Source organism: Poromitra crassiceps (assembly GCF_964638095.1).
Source record: "Poromitra crassiceps genome assembly, chromosome: 16".
Classification (NCBI taxonomy): Eukaryota; Metazoa; Chordata; class Actinopteri; order Beryciformes; family Melamphaidae; genus Poromitra; species Poromitra crassiceps.
The window spans coordinates 6,650,812-6,671,646 of record NC_139645.1 but is presented as its reverse complement, the minus strand read 5'-3'; the positions used below and the strand labels follow the sequence as shown (position 1 = coordinate 6,671,646).

Genomic DNA, 20,835 nt, shown 5'->3' with positions numbered 1-20,835 from the left:
TATCTTTGCTTTTTTTTATTATTATTGCTTGTGGCCTTTTTTTTTGTGTGTGCACTGCTACAGAGTGCAGGTCTATAGCAAGCAGACAATAACATTAGTGTTAAATAAATGTTCATTTAAGTTCAGCAATTTTGATTTTTTTATCAGATGGAAAAACAAAAATATTGGCAATATATACTGTATATCGACCATCGGCCCGCCCTGCTTTCTAAATATTTGCATTGGCCATTGAAAAACCCATATTGGGCGACCCCTGACCCCCACATTTGAAGGGCGACCCCTAGTTCAAATGTGTACGCTCTGCCCTCACACTTTTACCCTTGATAAGTGCAGGAATGGAAGAATCGTGCAAGCCAAGGCCAGATTAGTTTTTTCCATTGTGAACTAATACAGTGCTATGAGCCCTCCCCTCGTCACCGAGCTATTGTCATAGCTCTCTCCAGTCTCTGGTCTAGCCAGTTTAACATCATTCTGTCCCGAAATAAAATTGGCTTCAACTTCACCTGCATCTACCTGTACAGTAAAGGAGCGTACTGACGAAAGGATCAACCGCTTCTATTAATTGGAGCCAACTTAGCCGAAACCAGTCGAAACACCAGGATTAAGTGGGATTTCGAAAGCGGAAAAGATTTGTCTTTTGGCATCTGGTAATGGGAATTAATTTGTTTCTATACTACACCTCTTTGTTTATTTTTTATTTTTGTTTATATGAATGTATGTGCGTGGGTTTTATTTGTGTAACTACATTTCCAAAGCAAACAGATTTTAATATTTGTACTTACAACATTGGTCCTGGCATTTTATAATCCGTTGTCTGGCTGGTTATATGATTTCAATAGTTTCACTATCCTTAAAAACTGCACTGTAACATATAGCACTTGATCATATATAGACAGATCATGTGCTTGGTTTTGAGATTTGGAGTTGAACTAGATTTAAGAGCCAATCAGAGAGGAGGGATTTTTAGTTTGTTTTAGAGAGCAAACTAATACTGAAAGGGAAAATCCTGCAGTTGGAAGCAGGTGACAGGACTTAAAGTACATGATGAAGTTGGAAGAAGATGGGGAGTCATGATTTCAAATCAAAATCAGATTCAGATCAAGAGTTTGTGAGTCACTCAATGAATCAGTCACTATTGTCTGTTGACTAAAATCTTATGCTGGGCGGTCAGGAATCAGGTGAAAATATATTGTTTCATACCATCCTCATGTCGTCACATGCATTTCCCTACCAATATAGTGCTTTACCGTGCACACAGCTCACTGGCTGTGGCTGTCATTTGATTATAACCACCTGTTAATTTATTAGAATTACCTGTTATTGTCCTACCAAGATGGCCGTGTGGTGATGGACCAAATAATAGATTTGGAGGATTGTCACTTAGCAAATGTTAAGAAAAGGAAAGTAAAAGCATTGGCCTTTCTGATCAGTAATGATGCAACTCAAACTATTTCCTCTGAAAGGTTTGCCCGGAAAACATTTCATATCAGCACAGAATCTAAGGGCTGCTGGATAATGTGACGATAACTTGCCAAGATGTAGTAAAACCTGTTAATGTACATAATATTCCTAGTAGGTCTAATGTAATGACCAGTGCTGGGCTAGCTACTTGGAAAATGTAGTAAGCTAAGCTACCAGCTACTCTACATTAAAATATAGCTTCACTACTTTGAAGCTCTCCCGAGCGAAATGTAGCAAGTGAAGCTACAGGCTAGATGCCAAAATAAAAGTAGCTTGCTACTGTACATCAAAGCTTTTTTCTTTTCTTTTCTTTTTGCCAAATCAATTTGATCTCTGTGATAATGGGATGTAATCTAATACAATAATATGCTTTATTACATTTCCGGCCTGTTTAGAGGGACTTTTGACAATATAATACATCCAGTGATTCCCAACCTTTTTTGGGTTGTGACCCACTTTGATGTCACAAAACTCTAGTGACTCCAGACATTTAAAACAGACCATTTGAAATGTATTTGTTTTTGATCGTATAATAGTTTGTAATACTATGTTGCAAGTCAACAGTCGATTTAGACCACATTTAGGCTATTTCATGTACAGTATATTATTGTGGATGGCAAGCCAGAGGCAGAATAGCCAGGACAAGCCACAGATTATTGCACAATGTGAGGATGTTATTTTCCCAGTGCAGAGTATGTGCAGGTGAACTTGTATTTTCAAAGCTGCAAATTAATACCGAACAAACAACGGCTCAAATTAAACAATGAAAATTCAAAAAGAGGTTAGGCTACAAATATGTGCTATATCTGCTTAACACAGACACCACTAATAATAATAATAATAATAACAATAAATGTAACTTACAGTATAGAGAACTTTTCAAGAACTCACAGATGCTTTACACAATATAACTCGTACTAAACACGGGGGGGGGGGGGGGGCGTTAGTGAAACAAATGGTAGACAAAGATGACACTAAACACTATGGGGGGTGACGTTAGTGAAACAAATGGTAGACAAAGAGGACACTAAACACTGGGGGGGGTGACGTTAGTGAAACAAATGGCAGACAAAGAGGACACTAAACACTGGGGGGGGGGGGCGTTAGTGAAACAAATGGTAGACAAAGATGACACTAAACACTATGGGGGGTGACGTTAGTGAAACAAATGGTAGACAAAGAGGACACTAAACACTGGGGGGGGTGACGTTAGTGAAACAAATGGCAGACAAAGAGGACACTAAACACTGGGGGGGGGGGCGTTAGTGAAACAAATGGTAGACAAAGATGACACTAAACACTATGGGGGGTGACGTTAGTGAAACAAATGGCAGACAAAGAGGACACTAAACACTGGGGGGGGTGACGTTAGTGAAACAAATGGCAGACAAAGAGGACACTAAACACTAAGGGGGGTGACGTTAGTGAAACAGACAGCAGACAAACATGAGACAAGACACAAGGATGGGTGGGGGGGGGGACTAAGAGATGGGCCTAGTGGCGGGGTTGGAAAACTGCTAGGCGCTTTCATAGTGTGGCAGAGTGAGCCAACTCCTGAGAGAACATGTAGATAGACCCCCCCCCCCCCAATTATTATTGCTATTATATTATTATTGTTGTTGTATGTTACACTCAGGCATAAAAAGGAGTTGCAAGTTACCTTTATTTTTTTAGATTTTAAAACTTCTTTATCCTTCTTGTTTCAAACGTGATGATGAGTGACAGTGATGATGGGTGAGACAGCTGCAGCAATATCTGCGCACCTTAGCGTTGCTTGCTTTTCATATCGACGTCTCAACACTGTGCATACATTTTACTTTTCTTTAAAGTAAAACTAACTAATTTACTTTAGTTGAAGAGATTGGTGAGGTTGGGACAGAGGACAGGAGGGCATGATTTCAGCAGCGGGGTGGGGAGGGGGTCGAGGGAGAAGGTCGTAGGTTAGAGGGATGGAGAGGAGAGAGGCTGGGATAGGGTCAGACACAGGGAACAGCGATTGATAAATAGTGGTGATTTTGTCTGCAAAAATAATTAAGGAATGAGTTGCATTGTTCAGTTGTGGAGGTGGAGAGGGCGTCGGCATGGGGCTTGAGGAGGTGGTTCAAGGTGGAGAAGAGGGTTTTGGGATTACGGTGGAGAAGTATGCAGACGTGGCAGCGGTGAGGGCATCTTTGTAAGTGGAGAGGTGGAGTCTCTAGGCTCGTTGGTGCACACTGGATAGTGAGTGATGTTTTCTTGGAGAGTCGCTCCGGTTGGCAGCCAGTCACAATAGAAGGCCACTTTAAAATGTGCGTTTTTATCACACAACACAGATGTCCGAAGTTTTGAGGGAGCGTGCAATTGGCATGCTGACTACAGGAATGTCCCCGCAGAGCTGTTGCCCGTCAATTGAATGTTCATTTCACTACCATAAGCCCGTCTCTCCAATGTGTTATGCTGCCTTCAAGTGGACCTTGTGAGCTTGTGGTTATGACACGGTTATGACGTGTGTGGTTTTTCTATTATTATAATTATTATTATTATTATTTGTAATGAACAATTACTAGAATTTTCCCCAAGGTTGGGAAAGCCTGCATTGTACATTATATAACAGAGTTTGTGTTCTCGGGGTCTGTCCTTTTGACAGTCGTGAAAATTATGTCATAATAAATGATGTCTGTGTTAGAATGATAGGCAGTAGGGATGTCACAATATATCGTCCCACAATATATTGCAATATCAAAACGTGACAATACGTATCGTTGAGATGAAATCTCATATCGCGAGAAAAAGAAGCTGAACATGGTGGCACTGATCTGCATCTGATTGCATGCTCGCTCTCCTTTTCATTGCTTTGTTTGAACAGACGAGGGACATTACAGACACGGAGGATGAAAATGGTGAAATTACTCAAATTAGCGTGGCGGATGCCCCCTCCAAATCGATCGCAAAAAAATATTGTTAAAATATCGTATCGTTATCGTGAATATCGTGTATCGTATCGTATCGTGAACTGAGTGTATCGTGACACCCCTAATAGGCAGCCTTCAGATTGTTGTCATTTTAAAAGACAGAAAATATTTGGTTAACATGAGCGCTGTTATATAATATTATTAGGTCAAATGAATCTTTTCAAAGCGCAGTTACAAAGTATGAATCTTTTCAAAGCGCAGTTACAAAGTGCTTTCTAAATGATTTAGAAACAAAATGAGTAGTACAGTAAAATCACACAAAGAAACGTCTGTTGTTTTCAATCTACACGATGGAGTAGCTGCACTGTGATGAGTTTGACCTGAAAGATGTGTCACTAACGAGTTTGAGATCAAGAAGGATCGTTAAGGTCAACAATTAGTACAGAACACAACCAGCATCAACTGATATGCAGACATTTGTGACAAAAAAAGGCATTACAGCCAAAATCAATCAAAATATTCAAGATTTGAATAAAATCTTGAGGAAAGAGGAGTATAGTAGACAGTCCACTGGGAGATGACGGAGTCCTACAGAAAGGTGTCCTGGGAATCTGGAATTCAGTGTTGAGGTCCGATGTTAATAGCGGGCACTTAACGCAGATCATGTGTTTTTAGCAACTCATCAGACTGATGTTTGTTGAATGCCAATGCGATTCGCTTGCGCGATAAGGCTGTATGGGCTAGTTGAATACTCCTATATTGTCTATCATTGTCTTCCATGGCGAAGGGGGGCTCTGTCGTCACTCCAATTGCATTTTGCCACTTGACACGGCGACAGTAAAGCCAGTGTTATCAAAGAATTCCACTCTGGAACCTGTTTTCACTTTTTGTTTTGTTTTCAGGGCCCAAGAACGCTGTTGCCGTGTAAAAGGAAGACACTAACGTTCTCGTGTTAATCACCCAACTGCCTCTGTATAAACAAATCTTTATTGCTCGTGAATTAGATCAATGTTCATATCTGTAAAGCAATTATAACTTGACAATAATTCCTCCTGTTTAAATACTGTTGTGCACAAAATCTATTTCATGCAGAATAACGATTCCTCGATGACATTGGTCACTGAGTATTCTGATTAGTATGGTAGTGTTGTTGGTCAGATGTCACAGCTTTTCCAATGGCCAGACGTGATTCCAGCTGAGCAGCAGAGGCGGAGAGTGTATTATTTTATTTTATAATAATTATTATTATTATTTGCATTGATCAATTAGTAGAATTCTCCCCATTTGAATTCCATGTGACCCCACTTGCCAACATTGTACATAACAGAGGTTGTGTTAGATGTTCTCGGTGAATGCAATTTTGACAGTCGTAAAAATGCTGTCATAATCAATTATGTATGTTAGAATGACAGGCAGCCTTCAGATTTTTGTCATTGTAAAAGACAGAAAATATTCGGTTAACATGGCCCCTGTTTATTATTAGATCATATGAATCTTTTCAAAGCGCAGTTACAAAGTGCTATCTAAACTATTTAGAAACAAAACGTACAGTACAAGCACACAGCAAACGTCTCTTGTTTTGAATCTACATGATGGTGCAGCCACGGAGTAGCTGCATTGTGATGAATTCAGACAAAATCAGACAGGAAAGATTTGAATGAGATCTTGAGATAGAGGACAGTATAGTAGACGGAGTACAGGAAGAAGTAGCCTACTGGGATTAGTGTTAAGGTCCAGAAACAAGGGAATTAATCACCCAACTGCCTCTGTATAATATAATCATATCTGTAAATGAAATCATTGTTGACTTTAGAAAGTCCAAAGTCACTCACACCCCCATTTCCTTGATGACAATTTGACAATTATTTCTCGAGTTTAAATACTGTTGTTATGAACAAAATATCTTATGCAGAATAATAATTCCTCAATGACATTGGTCACTCAGTATTCCTTATATACTTAACCTAACTAACTTAACCTAACTAACTATCCGATGTGCGCAACATTGTCAGACTAAACTCCGGCTGACACCCCAAAAACCTACAATCCGCTACAGAAACATTTATATTGTTTGTTTATTAACTGGCCCCTGACCTTCTATCATTTCACGAAAGTGGCCCCCGGGCAAAGCAAGTTGAGTATCCCTCCCTGCTATTGGTTGTAGCACTAATTTGCCCATGACAAATTCCCCGCTCGGGGACGTTACAGTTTATCTTATCTTATCTTATCTTATCAACAATGTGACAAATGGGCATAGAGGACGAACAGGTTCTCACACTGAGCACACGTCACGATGTACAGCGCACGCTGGGTGGCTCAATCCATGTAAAGGCCGCAGGCCCGACCAGCTAGCTGAGCTATTTAACGGTCAAGCATTTTCAAACTGTCTCTATCCCTGGTCCCCCTCCCCAAGTGTCTGAAGGCCAGCCAGTGCCAGTGCTGAAGAAAACAAACATCAGCAATCTGAACCACTATCATCCGGTTGCCCCTCATAATAATGAAGTGCTTTGAAAGACTGGATCTCTCCCATAGCAAAGCCTCCATCCCCGCCTCTCTGGACTCACACCAGGTCGCCTATAGAACGAGCAGATCCGCAGAGGACGCCGTCTCTCTGGCCCTTCACACTGTCCTGACTCCTGACTCAACTGGAGAAACAAGGCATGAGGATGCTATTCACAGACTACAGCAGTGATACTCAACTTGCGGCCCGGGGGCCAGATAGGGTGCAGAGTGGCCCCCCAACCATTTTATAATTCACAATGAAAACTAACATGAAATAAAGTTTGACTGAGCTCCAGCTAAATTGACAAATGCCGCCTTCTGCTTGCCACTCAGGCAGTTATATATAATATGTACCTAACTAACTTAACCTAACTATGCTGTGTGCACATAATTGTCAGACTAAACTCTGGCTGACACCCCAAAAACCTACAATCCGCTACTGTACAGAAAAAATAATATGTTTGTTTGTTAACTGGCCCCTGGCCTCCTATCATTATACAAAAGTGGCCCCCAGACAAAGGAAGTTGAGTATCCCTGGACTACAGTGTCCTCCACTATAACTCTTGAGTACTACTGGCACACAGGAAGGTGTCCTCTACTCTCTCTTCACTCACAACCGTGTTCCTAACCCCAACCCCAAGGCATCAGCCTCACTGATCTTTGCCTAACCCCAGCCCCCCCTCGTTGCCCTGTGCCTCACCCCAACCGTGTGCATCATAAATGATTACTAGACACATTAGTTATCTGTGGGAGGGCAGGGAGCCATAAACAAATCTAATAGACTGTGTTGACTCGCTCCCAGTCAGTTTTATTGTATATTCATGTTTGGATCAAACGATCCTCATGAGAATGAATGAGCAGGAAGTCATAACAGGAATTGCAGGAATACTTTCATATGCAGTGCCAAGGATTGCATCACTCAAAACGTGTCTATTATCTCGCTCACAAGAGGGTGATTTCCATAACATCCTGATCTCACACCACATCTCCACCTCACTGAAGCGTTTCAGAATATACCATAGGACCATATGATTTCCACAAAACGGACGGAATCATGGAATATGGTAATAAAAATGGAATCAACTGTGAAACATGGAATATTGCAGAATTTTCCATAATTTGACTGAAATTGATCAAAGTAGGCCTAGTTATCAAAATAAGAAGTAGATCTAATGATCGTAGTAACCTAAATGATTTCATAATTGTAAAATAGGCCTAGAGAAATCTTTCAGTTTTCAATTTCAATTTGTTTTGAGAGGGGGGCCGATCTTGCGTGGCACCCTTACTGCACCTCACAAGTGAGTTTTCACCTTGAGAAACCTGTCGAAGAGTCTGTCTGAGAGAACCAAGTCGTCAAAAAAAGAAAAAATATCGCTCCTAAGTTAACGCCTCAATTAAAATTAAAATGTAAAAAAACTGAATTTGGGAAAAAATAAAAGGGAATTTGGAAAAAAATGTAATGCATTTCATATACCATGCCTCACTATGCCTGGTAGTTCTTAGATTACCACGATTTGACATGTGCAGTATGTGTGATTTTCAGGTCTATTTATTGGATGTTATAATGCTATAAAGCACATTGGAAATGGATTTGTCTAGCTTTATTTATTTAATCAGTACTGACTGGATGTGTCTTTCCAGAGAGCCCGAGCGTCCTGTCTGAGTGAGAAGCTGGGATGTTGTTGTATAGACTGGTGCTGGGAATCCTGTTGCAGGGCCTGACTCTGCTCTGGTCGGGCCCGTCCTGCGAAGCCTCTTCTCTGGGGCTGGTGGTTCACGTCGTGCCCCTGGACAGCGACGGCGGGAGAACGGTGGGCAACATTTTTCTTTCCCATCATTTTGTTTTCCCAAGTGTCTCGAACTTCAAATATTCGCATAATATAATAATAATAATATTGTTTTTACACGATTGAAATGTTTGAAGGAATTTATGCCGAGTTATTTTCAGACAGGAAAACACTGCTGTGAAAACACTGTGCTGTAGGTGTCACAGCTCCCACTTATGCTACAGGAATGCTTTTTGTGTTTGTGTAGGTGTATAGGTGTAGGTGTGTAGGTGTAGGTGTGTAGGTGTATAATTACATCTCGCATGCACACTGTTTGTTTTGGAAGTGGAACATGTAGTCCTCAGGTGCGTTTGGAATTAGCACTCCGAGCGGCGCGCCCAGAGCGCACTCTAGCACAAACTGGACCGTTCGTAAATTGGGAGCGCTGTTGGAATACAGCGTTGGGTTATTCAGAGCGCTACACTCTCGCTCGCCACTCCGTCTGAGGAGATGGAGCGTCAGAGCGCCAAGAGATGATGAACTGCTAAAATGATTAAGCCAGTAGCATGTGTTTATAAAACGAATGACCCGTTCGTTAACAGCTTTGAACAGCCGCACTCTCATTTTCGTGCAGAGCGTCAGATTGGATTTCCGAACGCACCCATAATCAAAATACAAACACTCTCCCACTATCTCACACCAGCAACATCATCATCTATTGATGACAATGACTGCAAATGATTGTGATGTAGCTTTGTGAGTGATATTGTACAGAGATGTTCAGCATCAGCTTAATGTGCTTGATTTAGTCATGAAACCTGTGTTGTTTGGTCATGGAAAAATACTTTAAATGGATTCTTTTCTGGACTGTCTTTTCAGTTGACTCATTTGCACTGTAATTCCAGCCCTCATTTGACATGCGTTTGGTCTTCTGTCATTGGACTCTTCCCTTCCCGTAGGTGCGGGCTCATTTCAGCGTGATCGCAGCCAATCCCTGTCCAGATCTGACTGGGCTGTGTGCCACAGGAGAGGACTGTGAGACCCACCCTGCCTCCATCCCGTTGAAAGGCTCAAAGCCCGGGTCGGGCTGGTGCGTCCGCCAGTGGCAGAAAACTGTGCCCAGTACCTACAACGCCAACGTGACTTTGGGGTACGAGACTCACTAAATTGTCTAGTCCTTTAAACGTATTTCAGTTTGTACCACAGATTTCTCCTGGTACATAGCCTATAAGTGCACTCAGTCCACTCAAAAGTCATTTCTTGTGGTTATTTTATTTTATTTAAGACCTCCAGATTTGTGCCCGAATATGATTGGTTCTTGCACTGTGTCCAACGGGGTCATTTGCATATTTGCTTTTCTCATTGCATTGCAGGCCTAGTTTGCTTCTCAAACACAATAAATCATAATAGGCCTACAATCCCATTCACAAATACACAAAAAAGCTATTCTAATTTAATATACAGTATGACTATCCAGATGTCTCACCTTTGGCAAATAAACGTATAATCTGCATACCTACTCAATACTGTCACAAATCAATAAGAATGTTATTTCATTAATTTAACATGGAATTTGATCCAGGGATTAGTTGAGTCAGACCACTTAAGGGTGAAATCAATCAAATTATTTTCAAATGTTATTCTAACGCGTTTTTTTTCTTCTTTTTTCTAATGTCCAGGTCCCTTGAGTCAGAAGTGAATTTTTATGTATCAGTGAAGGCGGCACCAAAAATTCGGGAGAACAGCGGGAGGCTAAACCAACCTCCTTATGTTGCTCTCCCACCTCCTCTGAGGTAACACACACAAACACACACACACACACACACACACACACACACACACACACTCCCATGTCCCATATTTGACCAGTCTGCGTGTGTTTCTCTCTCTTTCTGCACCTCATGGTTGCATGACGCGGGTGTTTTGCGAGCAGGGCCCGTGTGAACTGCCCTCACCACATCCACCTGTCAGTGAAGGACCTGGACGGGGACAAGGTGTACTGTCGCTTCGCCCGCGCCGACCAGGGAGAGTGCCTCAACTGTTCTCTCTACTCCTTCATAGAACTGGATCAGGTGAGTCGCTCTGCTGCACTCTCACGAATGGAATCGGCCACGTTTTCGTCAATTTATTTATTTAACGTTTATTTGATAGCAACAAATGCACAGAGATTTGCACAACAATTATCCGATGCAATGTAATCACAGCATTTATAGCTAGTGCTCATTTCCAATGCTCATCCCTAGAAGGGCTTTTACAATAACAAACATGCTCAACATAGAACATGCTCACATACAGACATTTACATAAAACATACAAGATGCAAGATCATTTTAAAAGCGATAGTGAGTAATCAGATTACAAATTTGAATTGAAAATGGAATTGGTCTTTGCACAGACACCTGCCCCTCCCCCTATATATGAATACATTATGTAGCCTTCAAGCAGATTCCTTTGACCTATAATTAGAGAGAACACTATGTATGGAATTGGTACAGTCATGAAGAGGGACAAGATAAAGGAAGCGTTGTTGATAGGAGAGGGCTCATATCGGGACATGTGAGTTAGCGTAGACTTGCAGGCCCACCGGAGGTAGTGAGCACCAGTACGCCCTCCTGACCGAAATACTGTGGTCCAGCACTCAGCGATTTGTTGACTTCGTCATTTCATGAATGAACCCATCAATTCCAATTCAGCTGCAGAATTGGAATTCATTTGAATATCAGTAAGTTTAATTCAATTGAATGAAATTCTGTGAAATTCCTTTTTCTCCCCCCCTTAACACATATCTGAGATTATGTAGTATTCACATGCACATGCACAGTTGCCAGGCGCTTCTTTTCACCTGACAGCGGGGAGCTTCACCTGCAGGACGTAGCACGTGGGGAGGATCACGCTATTCCCACCAGTTCCCTTCCGCCCCGACCGGGCGCCCCCGACCGGCCAGAGGAGGCGCTAGTGCAGCGACCAGGACACATATACCCCCAATCCAACTTCCCACCCGCAGACACCAGCCAATCGTGCCTGTATGGACGCCCGACCAAGTCGGAGGTAACACGGGGGCGCGAACCTGTGACCCTCGTGTTGGGAGGCAGGGAATCCACCGCTACACTCCTCGAAACTCTAGACGATGTTTAACAGTATTTTAGAACTGTAGATACCCTGTATTATTTCACATCAATTTCTTGGTGAGAACTGTACATAATCGTGTGACCAAACACTCTTTACCAGCAAAAATGTATGCTGTGGTTCACTGGAGACGCCTCAGCGGGGCAGTACCCCCTGGTCCTGATGGTGGAGGACAGACTACCTTTACCCATAATGAGCCACTTGGACAACCAGCCGCTCAGCTCCGTCCCTGTGCACCTCTCTCTCACTGGTGAGTCTCTAGCTCACTGGTTCTCAAAGTAGGGTCCGGGGACCCCCAGGGGTCCTTGAGGGGGTTCCTGAGGGGTCCCCCAGCAAAAAGGGGAATCCTTTATTTTCACTATAATTCGATCCATAAGTAACACAATGACTATTTTGGTCATGGGTTTTATACACTTTATGTAATAAAACATCTCACTCAAACTACTTTCTACAAGTGCTACTCTGTTCCTTCAAAAAGTTGTAGCTGTCATAGATATTGCAAGTCGCTTTGGATAAAAGTGTCTGCCAAATGACGTAATGTAATCTAAAAGCAGAAATCTTATCAGATGGGGAACCTTGGGACAAAATCTGATCAAAATGGAGGTCCATGGTCTAATCTGTGTCCGTTTAGGGGTCCTTGATGTGAGAAGGTTTGAGAACCACTGATCTAGCTAAATAAATGGGGCCAAAGAATAAAAGGAATTAAAGGTTGGGAGCTTAGAAGCGCAGATATTTTTATATTTATATTATATTCTAGTCTTCTTTATATGCATGCATCAAAGGCAATGATAAGATAGATGAAGATAAGATAAATGAAGATAAGATTGATGAGGATAAGATTGTCATTAGCTGCACTGAAAGAAAGAGACAGTAGAGGAGAAGAGGAAAAACAGGACAGTCGGCACGTAACATGAATCATAAATGGTATGTTGATACAGTATGGTAGACAGAACCATACCCGTGGTAGACAGAACCACACCCGTTGTGCAAACACTGTCCCGAACAGTGTGCCATCACAGCTGACAGCTGTTTTGATCGACGAGCAAAAGCTATGATATCAATCATCGCTCGTCAATGAACTCAACTGAATATAGTTGTATTATTCTTGCAGTGGAGGAGGCGTCTTCTAGCTGCAGTGCTGAACCCACGGCTGCGGGTCAAACTCCCGAGGAGGACGCAACACTATACGTTCTGCCCTACCAACAGGTTGAGCTGAGCGCCAGCTTCACCTCGGAGCAGGAGAGGTGCGTCCATATTTCCTCTTCATAATCTTAAATGTTGTCTGTGCTCTGTATTAAAAGTCTGGCCCAACACTTAAGACACATTGTTCCAGGGGGGGACACACTTGTCCAAATACTTATCTTGGCGCAATCTGGTAGAGGTTTGGGTTTCCTGAAAGCACCTGAGATCCGGTTTATTAAACTACAGGCTAGACACACACAAAAAAAGATTTTTCTTTTTGGGGGGCATAAAAACATAAAACATGGTTTCATCTGCATAAGTCCCAGAGCAAAAGAGTACATTTTTCAATTGCATGCTGGGCTGAAAGAGAGATTAGAACATAATTAAAGTAGAACTCATTTTAAGGTTTTATGTAAAATATTTAGTGCCCTGGGATAGTCTTAGCCAGAGCCGTGTATATAGAAGAGTCGCGACATCTCCATTCACTCTATGGACCAGTTTTTTACTCTCAAGAGTTCCAGGAAGTAAGGTCCTGGATTAAGCAGCACTGTCGAGTTGCAGCAAAATGGACAGTTTGTGTTGTACTTTGAATTTTGTTTTATTTATTTTTATCAAATTGTACTGTACATTATCAGCTTTATTTTAGCATTCAAAAGTAGCGCGAGACCCCTTCCTGGCTGTTCACTGGATAATGAGTCACGCATTTTGGTCCTCCACTGATGCCACTCTCTCTCTAGAGCAGAGGTTCTCAAATGTTTTTCAGCCAAGGACCCCTTAGAAGATAGAAAATATACCGGGGACCCCCTCATTCTGATTTGTGATTTTGGGCTAAGCTTAATTGTTTCCACTGTAACATGCTTGACTTTTAAATTGATAGGTGAATGTAATCCATGAACCATTTTAGATTTAAAGCATAACATATTTCCGTTGAACTATGAAGCTTTTGCAAAAAAAAATATTATAATAATAATAATTTTTATTTACCTGAGAACTTTTCGCGGACCCCCTGGCAAAGTGCCACGGACCCCTGGGGGTCCCCGGACCCCCATTTGAGAACCACTGCTCTAGAGGACACTAGTCTTACCATGTCTAGAGACCAGACCAATAGTGTGATATCATGCCATTAAGGCCTAGTGTTCCCAAATTAACAAATACATATATATAGTTATTATTTGAATGCTGCAATTTAGTGTAAAGTTTTGTCACTCTTCTCTCTCAGTGTGTGGGAGATAGCGGTGGTGGGTCCCCCCGAGCTCTCCAGATCTGCCCTCGAAACAACCGGCCCCCTGACTAACATGGCCATGGCGTGGGTCCGCAGCCAGAACAAACTAGCCCCTCTCTTGCCCATCTGCTTTGCTGCTAATACCAACAGGTAGGTGGTCCTGTGTAGGAGAGACCATAGAACATTTCATTCGGACCAAAAAAACAAAAACAAAAATTTCTTTAAACCTGTTTTTTTTTTTTTATGTTTTGGTCAGAGTTAAATGTTATGTGATCTCTCCTGTTTCTAAATATATCTGAACCGTTTGGTTTGAACAAGTAAAACTATTTTTTATAAGCATTTTTATGAAATGTCTATGGGAAAATAAATGGCGGATGAAAATCTCTGGTACAGTGCTGAAGCAGGAAGTGACGTTCCACTTTCGCTCTCTATTGAAATGACCTTCTCTGAGTTTCACTTGATCTGATTTGCACCTCTTCTCTCTACAGTTTGCAGTCAGAACCCAGATGCGTGTGGCTGTACCAAAGTAAGAATTTCAGCTCACCACTTCATAAGGGGACATTCACACCAAAAGCGTTTTTTTTTCAGTCAGAACGCTATGAAAATCATGTCGAGAGCGCTTCCATTGTGCACAAAACACAGCGCATGGAGCATTTTTTTTGCGCTCCGTTTGTTTCCCCCTGTAGTCGCGCGCAGTACAGATCAGAACACAACGACCACAAGGACGGTAACCAGCTGGTTTTGTCTGTTTGATGTTGTTCACTGTCGACATGAAAGCCAGATTATTGCCAATCCTGGCAGCAGCGGAGGTCGAGAATACCTCGGAAGGAGAGAAGGTAGGAGGAGGGAAAAACACGAGCAGCGCGCTTTTCCTCTAATGTTCAACTTTTTTCAACTTTAAAACGCCCACAGCGCCCCTCCAAAAACAACAGACGCCACCAGCGCTGAAACGCCAGGGGCGTTCATTAAAAGAGGAGCACGTCTAGCGCGTCCTTAGATAGAGAATGATTTGCAGAAAGACGCTGGCAGCTCCAAAAACGCTTTTGGTCTGAATGGCCCCTAAGAATGCCAGCTTAGTTCACAACCTACCTCTTCTATCGCTTAATCTCTCTTATCTCAAAATACTTTGAAGTGGCTCAGGGGGGTAGGGGTGTGCACAGTTGCAAAAGCATCACATTGGTTTTGCTTTATCAATATACATTTTGGGAGATGCTTACACTTTTAAAATAATTCTGTGTTTTTCCTTTCTAGGGGAAGTGAAGGACCTGCCTCCCGGAACAGGTTGAGAACACAGCAAACTCCATAACATCCGAGTGTTTTGTGTGCAATTCAAACTACTCGGTGTGTGTACAGTAGGTGTCGCCCTGTCTCGTCTGCTTGTTCATGAGTGCCCCCTGTTGTCTGCCTGCAGAGCTGACGTGTGAGGAGACGGAGATGACTCTGGTGCTCCCTGTGGCCACACTGAGGCACATCAACCTGAACGAACTGCAGCTCAACAGCCCCACCTGTCCCGTCACCTACAACAGCACACACCTGACCGCACGCATCTCCCTGACCGGCTGCGGCACCAAGATAGTGGTTAGGACATCTATCTATCTATCTATCTATCTATCTATCTATCTATCTATCTATCTATCTATCTATCTATCTATCTATCTATGTGACTCTAAAATAACTAGATTGTTTTAATTTTTAATTTGTAGTAACCTATAAAAGTAGGCTTTATTTTGAATTTCCAATTTTCCCAATCGGCCAATTTATGTTTGCCTAGTTCTGTGGCTTATGGATGTGACTTTAAAGAAGATTTGTGACTTAAAGAAATACTGTACACACACAAAACTACTCAACTGCCGCAACGCGAGTACATATAATTAGTTACTTCCACTGTTGTCTGTCTTAATTAATTAATTAATCAATCAATCAATCAATCAATCAATCAATCCATTAACATCCAGTTACCCATGCATCCTTTTCCAACTCTAGATTAAATTGAATGTGTGAGACTAGAGTTGAAATCAGAAGTGCTCGACTTTGACAATATTTAGGGCTGTCCTGGTAGTGTAGAGGTAAAAGCACTCTCCTATCACCGCAGACACCTGGGTTCTCGGGTATGAGTCCTGGGCGCTGCACTAGCGCCTCCTCCTGGTCGGTCAGGGCGCCTGTTCGGCGGGGGTGCTGCTAGTCTACAACCCTCCCCGGATCGGCAAAGGGGGTGGAGCAATGACCGGGACAGTAGGGGGGATAAAAAATAGACTTTGACAGCATTTTGATGTTGTAATGATGTTGTAATTATCCACTACTGTCTGATGTGAACCAAAGTGCCCTTCTGGGACATGTATTAAACTGATTGATTGATTGATTGATTGATTGATTGATTGTATCTGAATGTGAATATATTGATTTGAATGATTCCTCTTCCTCTTCCTCTTCTGTCCCGCAGCACTCGGGTTCGGAGCTGGTTTACACCAACACCCTGCAGAGTGTGCGGCCCTACAGTGTGGTGAGCCGCCTGCCCTCCCTCATCCTCCCCCTGGCCTGTCGCATCCCCGGGGTCCAGGCCCGGGGGCCGCAGTACCAGATCAAGATGCCCACGGAGAAGGAGGCCTTCGGCGAATTCCGCGTGTGGCTGGAGTTCCACTTGCCGGGAAACGGGCCTCTTGGAAATGACACACGCATCCCCAGGTTTCGCCACCTCCACACCTTGCCGGCTGACGGACGACTGCGGCGAGCGGCGGCGGCGGCGCCATTCAACTTCCCCCGCGATGGCCTCGGGTCAAAGGTCACCACGCTGGATCTCCACGTTATGTCCGACTGCAGCATAGATCGAGCTGAGATGATGATGGGAAATTGCATGGAGTCGGAGTTGGAGGACATGGAAAATGCCCAACCCATTCTGGAAGGGGGGTCAGTGACAATCAACCAGTTAACTGTGAAATTTCAATTATGAGTCAGTTTAGAGGAGTGTTTCTCAAACAGTGGTCCCCGGGTGCCCCCTAGTGGTCCACGAGTAGATTTATATTTTTTTCCTTTTTTTTACCTCCCACTATCCAATCAGAGAAATGTTTACATTTTCTGGGAAAGCTCAAGTCAGATCATGATGCCTCTAAAGGACTATATGTATTTTTTCACCCCGAATCGAACGCCACCACCAGTGACTCTCTACGACGTACGCTTGCGGAGATACGTCCACTCTGCCTGCAGGGCTACAGGAGAGAGACAGAGTACAGCGGGTGGTTGGGAGTTCCAAGTTACTGACCAAACACTCTATTTCAGTAATTGCTGTCAGAATATAGAGCCATTTAACACTTATTTGAACACAAAAACATCACTGAATGCAACTTGAAGATGGCAAAAGATAGCCTATTTGACGTTGGCAACATTGTGCATTTATTGAACTTGAAAAAACTTTCTTTGAACTTTGAATATATTTGAACTGAACAGGAGAAATAAATGTAAAAAAAAAAGGGTAAATGGACTAACTAAAATAAATTACATATATATTTTTTATATCGGTTATCTTGTTTTCATAATTGTGGGAAGCCAAAAATTTGATTAATTGTACTGCTATTTGTCATTTAATTAGCCTGTAAATTGTAATTTACAGTTGAAGTAGTAGGCCTATTGTTTTTGGGGATGTTTTGGGAGCTAGGTGGTCCCCGAGTTTTTTTCATTGGTTTAAGTGGTCCTTGGTCTGAAAAAGTTTGACAAAACACTGGTTTAGAGTGACAAAGCTGGAATAGTGTGAAAGGGAATGTTCACAGTATAAATACTTTTGAGTCTAAATATGCTTTTGCTGTATGTCACCTTCTAGTTTGAAGTCATGTCATATATGGAATCCTCTCTCTCTCTCTCTCTCTCTCTCTCTCTCTATCTCAGGTGTATGGCTGCAGATGGCACACTAGAGGTTATTACATCAAAAAAGAATTCCAAGATCTACCGCCTTGACATGGGCAACATCAAAGCAGAAGGAACAACGGTCTGTCTGCTCTCTGCCTACTCACACACACACACACACACACACACACACACACACACACACACATGCACATACATACACACACACACACACACACACATGCATACACATGAGCACACACACACACACACACACACACACACACACACGCACATACATTTTTTACAGTCTCTCTCTTCTTAGTATTGTTTCCAAGATTAAGTGAAAGAAGTAGAAAATAATGAAAGCAGACTCTGATCTCCATTTCAATTTGACATGACTTCAGACTGGAGGAAAGACTGGAGGCTCACAGTCCGTTTGCCTCTTGGAATAAAGACCTTGATTGGTGCACAAAGTCCTAATTTGTCCTCGATCAGGCCAGAGTGGTCTACCAGATGTCATTGAGATTTAGCCCCAATTAAGCCAACCCACACATATCTTTAATACTGGAATCCAAATATAAAACTATAGTTACCCTGCAACACCCAAATTACCGTAATTAACAAAAAAATAAAATAATCATAAAAAAAATATAATAATAATAATAATAATAATAATAATAATAATAATAATAATTCAAATGTATTAATTAATCAAAAGAAATCTACATTGGCTGTTTAATACTTCCTTGGTTTGGGAAATCTACATTGGCTGTTTAATACTTCCTTGGTTTGGGAAATCTACAAGAAATCTTGTGTTTATCTACTGCAGCTGAAGACTGAACATTACCTTCATTCATAACGTGGTTTCCACAAATCCCCGCAATACAGATTTTATATATATATATATATATATATAGTGATCAAATGTGTACGGTAGTTATTATGTCAAGCAGTGATCCATCAAAAAATAAATAAATCATGAATTGTGAAGTTGTAACATGTTTTTTTAAGCTTTCTTTCCAAACCATTAACCCTTCCTTCCTTTACCCTGTCTGTGCTGTGCAGATGTTTGTGGAGTGCTCCGTGTATCTCTGCATAGCCACCCTGCCCTCTCAGTCGTGCCCCGACCCGTGCACTCGCTCCACCGGTACCAGAGGCTCCACTAATACCCGGATGGTCAACGGCGTGTACTCCACCACCTACAAAATCCAATCGGGACCCATCAGCCTCGTGGTCACCACAGCTGCACCGACCACAACAGCAGTCATCACCACTGCCGCTAATACTGTTACTACAACTACCGCTGCTCCTGCTGCTGCTACTACCACAGCTGTCCAAAGCACCACCACCTCACATGGTAAGATGCAAGATGCAACTTCTACTGACAAAAACATGCCTCCACCCCCCCCCCCCACCCCTTGTGAGAATGTATGATATGAAATATCACCCAAATGTATTTTTTTATTTAAATCTGCAAACACACAAAAAAGTCTTCTTTTAAGTTTTTGGGAATGTTTGTACTGTTCTGAGGGGAAACTTCAGAGGGCATGTGTCTTGTTTCTAGACATACAATTGTGAGCAATGTGGGCATATAACTATAACTATCGTCAACCTATTGTCTTCTTGTCCCTTCCTCCAGCTCCAGAAGATGCCTCGGCCATGACTGTGGGAGTGATTTGTTCTGCCATTACCATCATTCTTCAAAAGATCTTCCTTTACTGAACACATCGGACAATGAAGATCAGCCACAAACTGAAGATATTGGGACACTTGAAAAATAAACCTTCTACAAAGTAGAAAACCTTTGATTGTTTTCTTCCAGAGAGGTAGTTAAAGGCGCACACTGCATGACTGTCAAACACCTAAGATCGTTGTACTGCTCACATTAACTTAAGTTCTTTCCTATCCACCTTATTTTTGAATGCCTTGCTGTAAAATATTATGTGTGCGTGCGTGCGTGCGTGCGTGCGTGCGTGCGTGTGTGTGTGTGTGTGTGTGTGTGTGCGCATGTGTGCGTGCGTGCGTGTGAATAACCAGTCGTTTCTAATCTTCTACCTCTCCCATCGGATTTCCTCAGAAGTTCTCCCTGGTGATCGATTGCTTGCTGCTCACTGTTCTCAAAACCTGCTTTGCAGACAAAATGAAACATGTTTAAAAAAAACTCCAGATGTCTGAGACAACTCAAAGACCTGTTCAGTGGCTCTGACATGGGCATTTTATCTCAAACCTCAAAGGCTTGTTTAGGACAGCAAAATTGGGCTGAAGGTTGTGTAGTGTGCGCCTGGCTTTATGTAAAGTGTGAAAAATACTGAATAATGTACTGTAATAATAACATGAGCTGTAACTTTTTAATGCTGTAAAGTTGTTCCTTTCTATTCCTTGACGCTGTGCCCCCCCCCCTTCCCCATTTATGTAAACTTGACCTTGACATTAAATAATGTTATTAGTATTTTTTTATATATTTTTTTATTTTCAATGTTTCAATAGAACAGTACACAAACAAGACAAAACAAACAGGCTCAGGCACAGGCACAGGAAAAGAAAAGAAAAACAAAACAAACCTACAAACATAATCAACATTCAATATCACAACGTGGTGCTACCAGCCACACAAGGCGCATATGTATAATAATGTTATTATTAATACAATTAAGTTGACATTATGAATATAAATGTAAAGACTCTAAAGCAATCAATTATATGGACAAATCAGAAAGCCACAAAAAGATATGTAACATTTTGTTTAGTGTTCAAAACACGCCATTGTAAACTAATATATAATAATGTTGTTTTTGTTTGTTTGTTTTAATATAGCATTGGAACAATTGAAACCTATTCTATATTTACT

At 42.0% G+C, this 20,835-nt stretch overlaps 1 protein-coding gene across 1 annotated transcript; it reads left to right on the top strand.

The window, feature by feature from the left end:
• Positions 1–532: 532 nt before the first annotated feature.
• Positions 533–20,404, top strand: LOC310790965 (uncharacterized protein). Its single transcript, XM_083652682.1, has 15 exons — positions 533–647; positions 8,496–8,665; positions 9,580–9,770; positions 10,300–10,413; positions 10,554–10,692; positions 11,849–11,996; positions 12,858–12,990; positions 14,148–14,300; positions 14,639–14,676; positions 15,402–15,431; positions 15,562–15,728; positions 16,591–17,054; positions 18,027–18,126; positions 19,053–19,344; positions 19,627–20,404. Exons 2-15 carry the CDS (start codon positions 8,531–8,533, stop codon positions 19,707–19,709), a joined length of 2,187 nt encoding a protein of 728 aa, XP_083508808.1. The 5' UTR covers positions 533–647; positions 8,496–8,530; the 3' UTR covers positions 19,710–20,404.
• Positions 20,405–20,835: the final 431 nt, after the last annotated feature.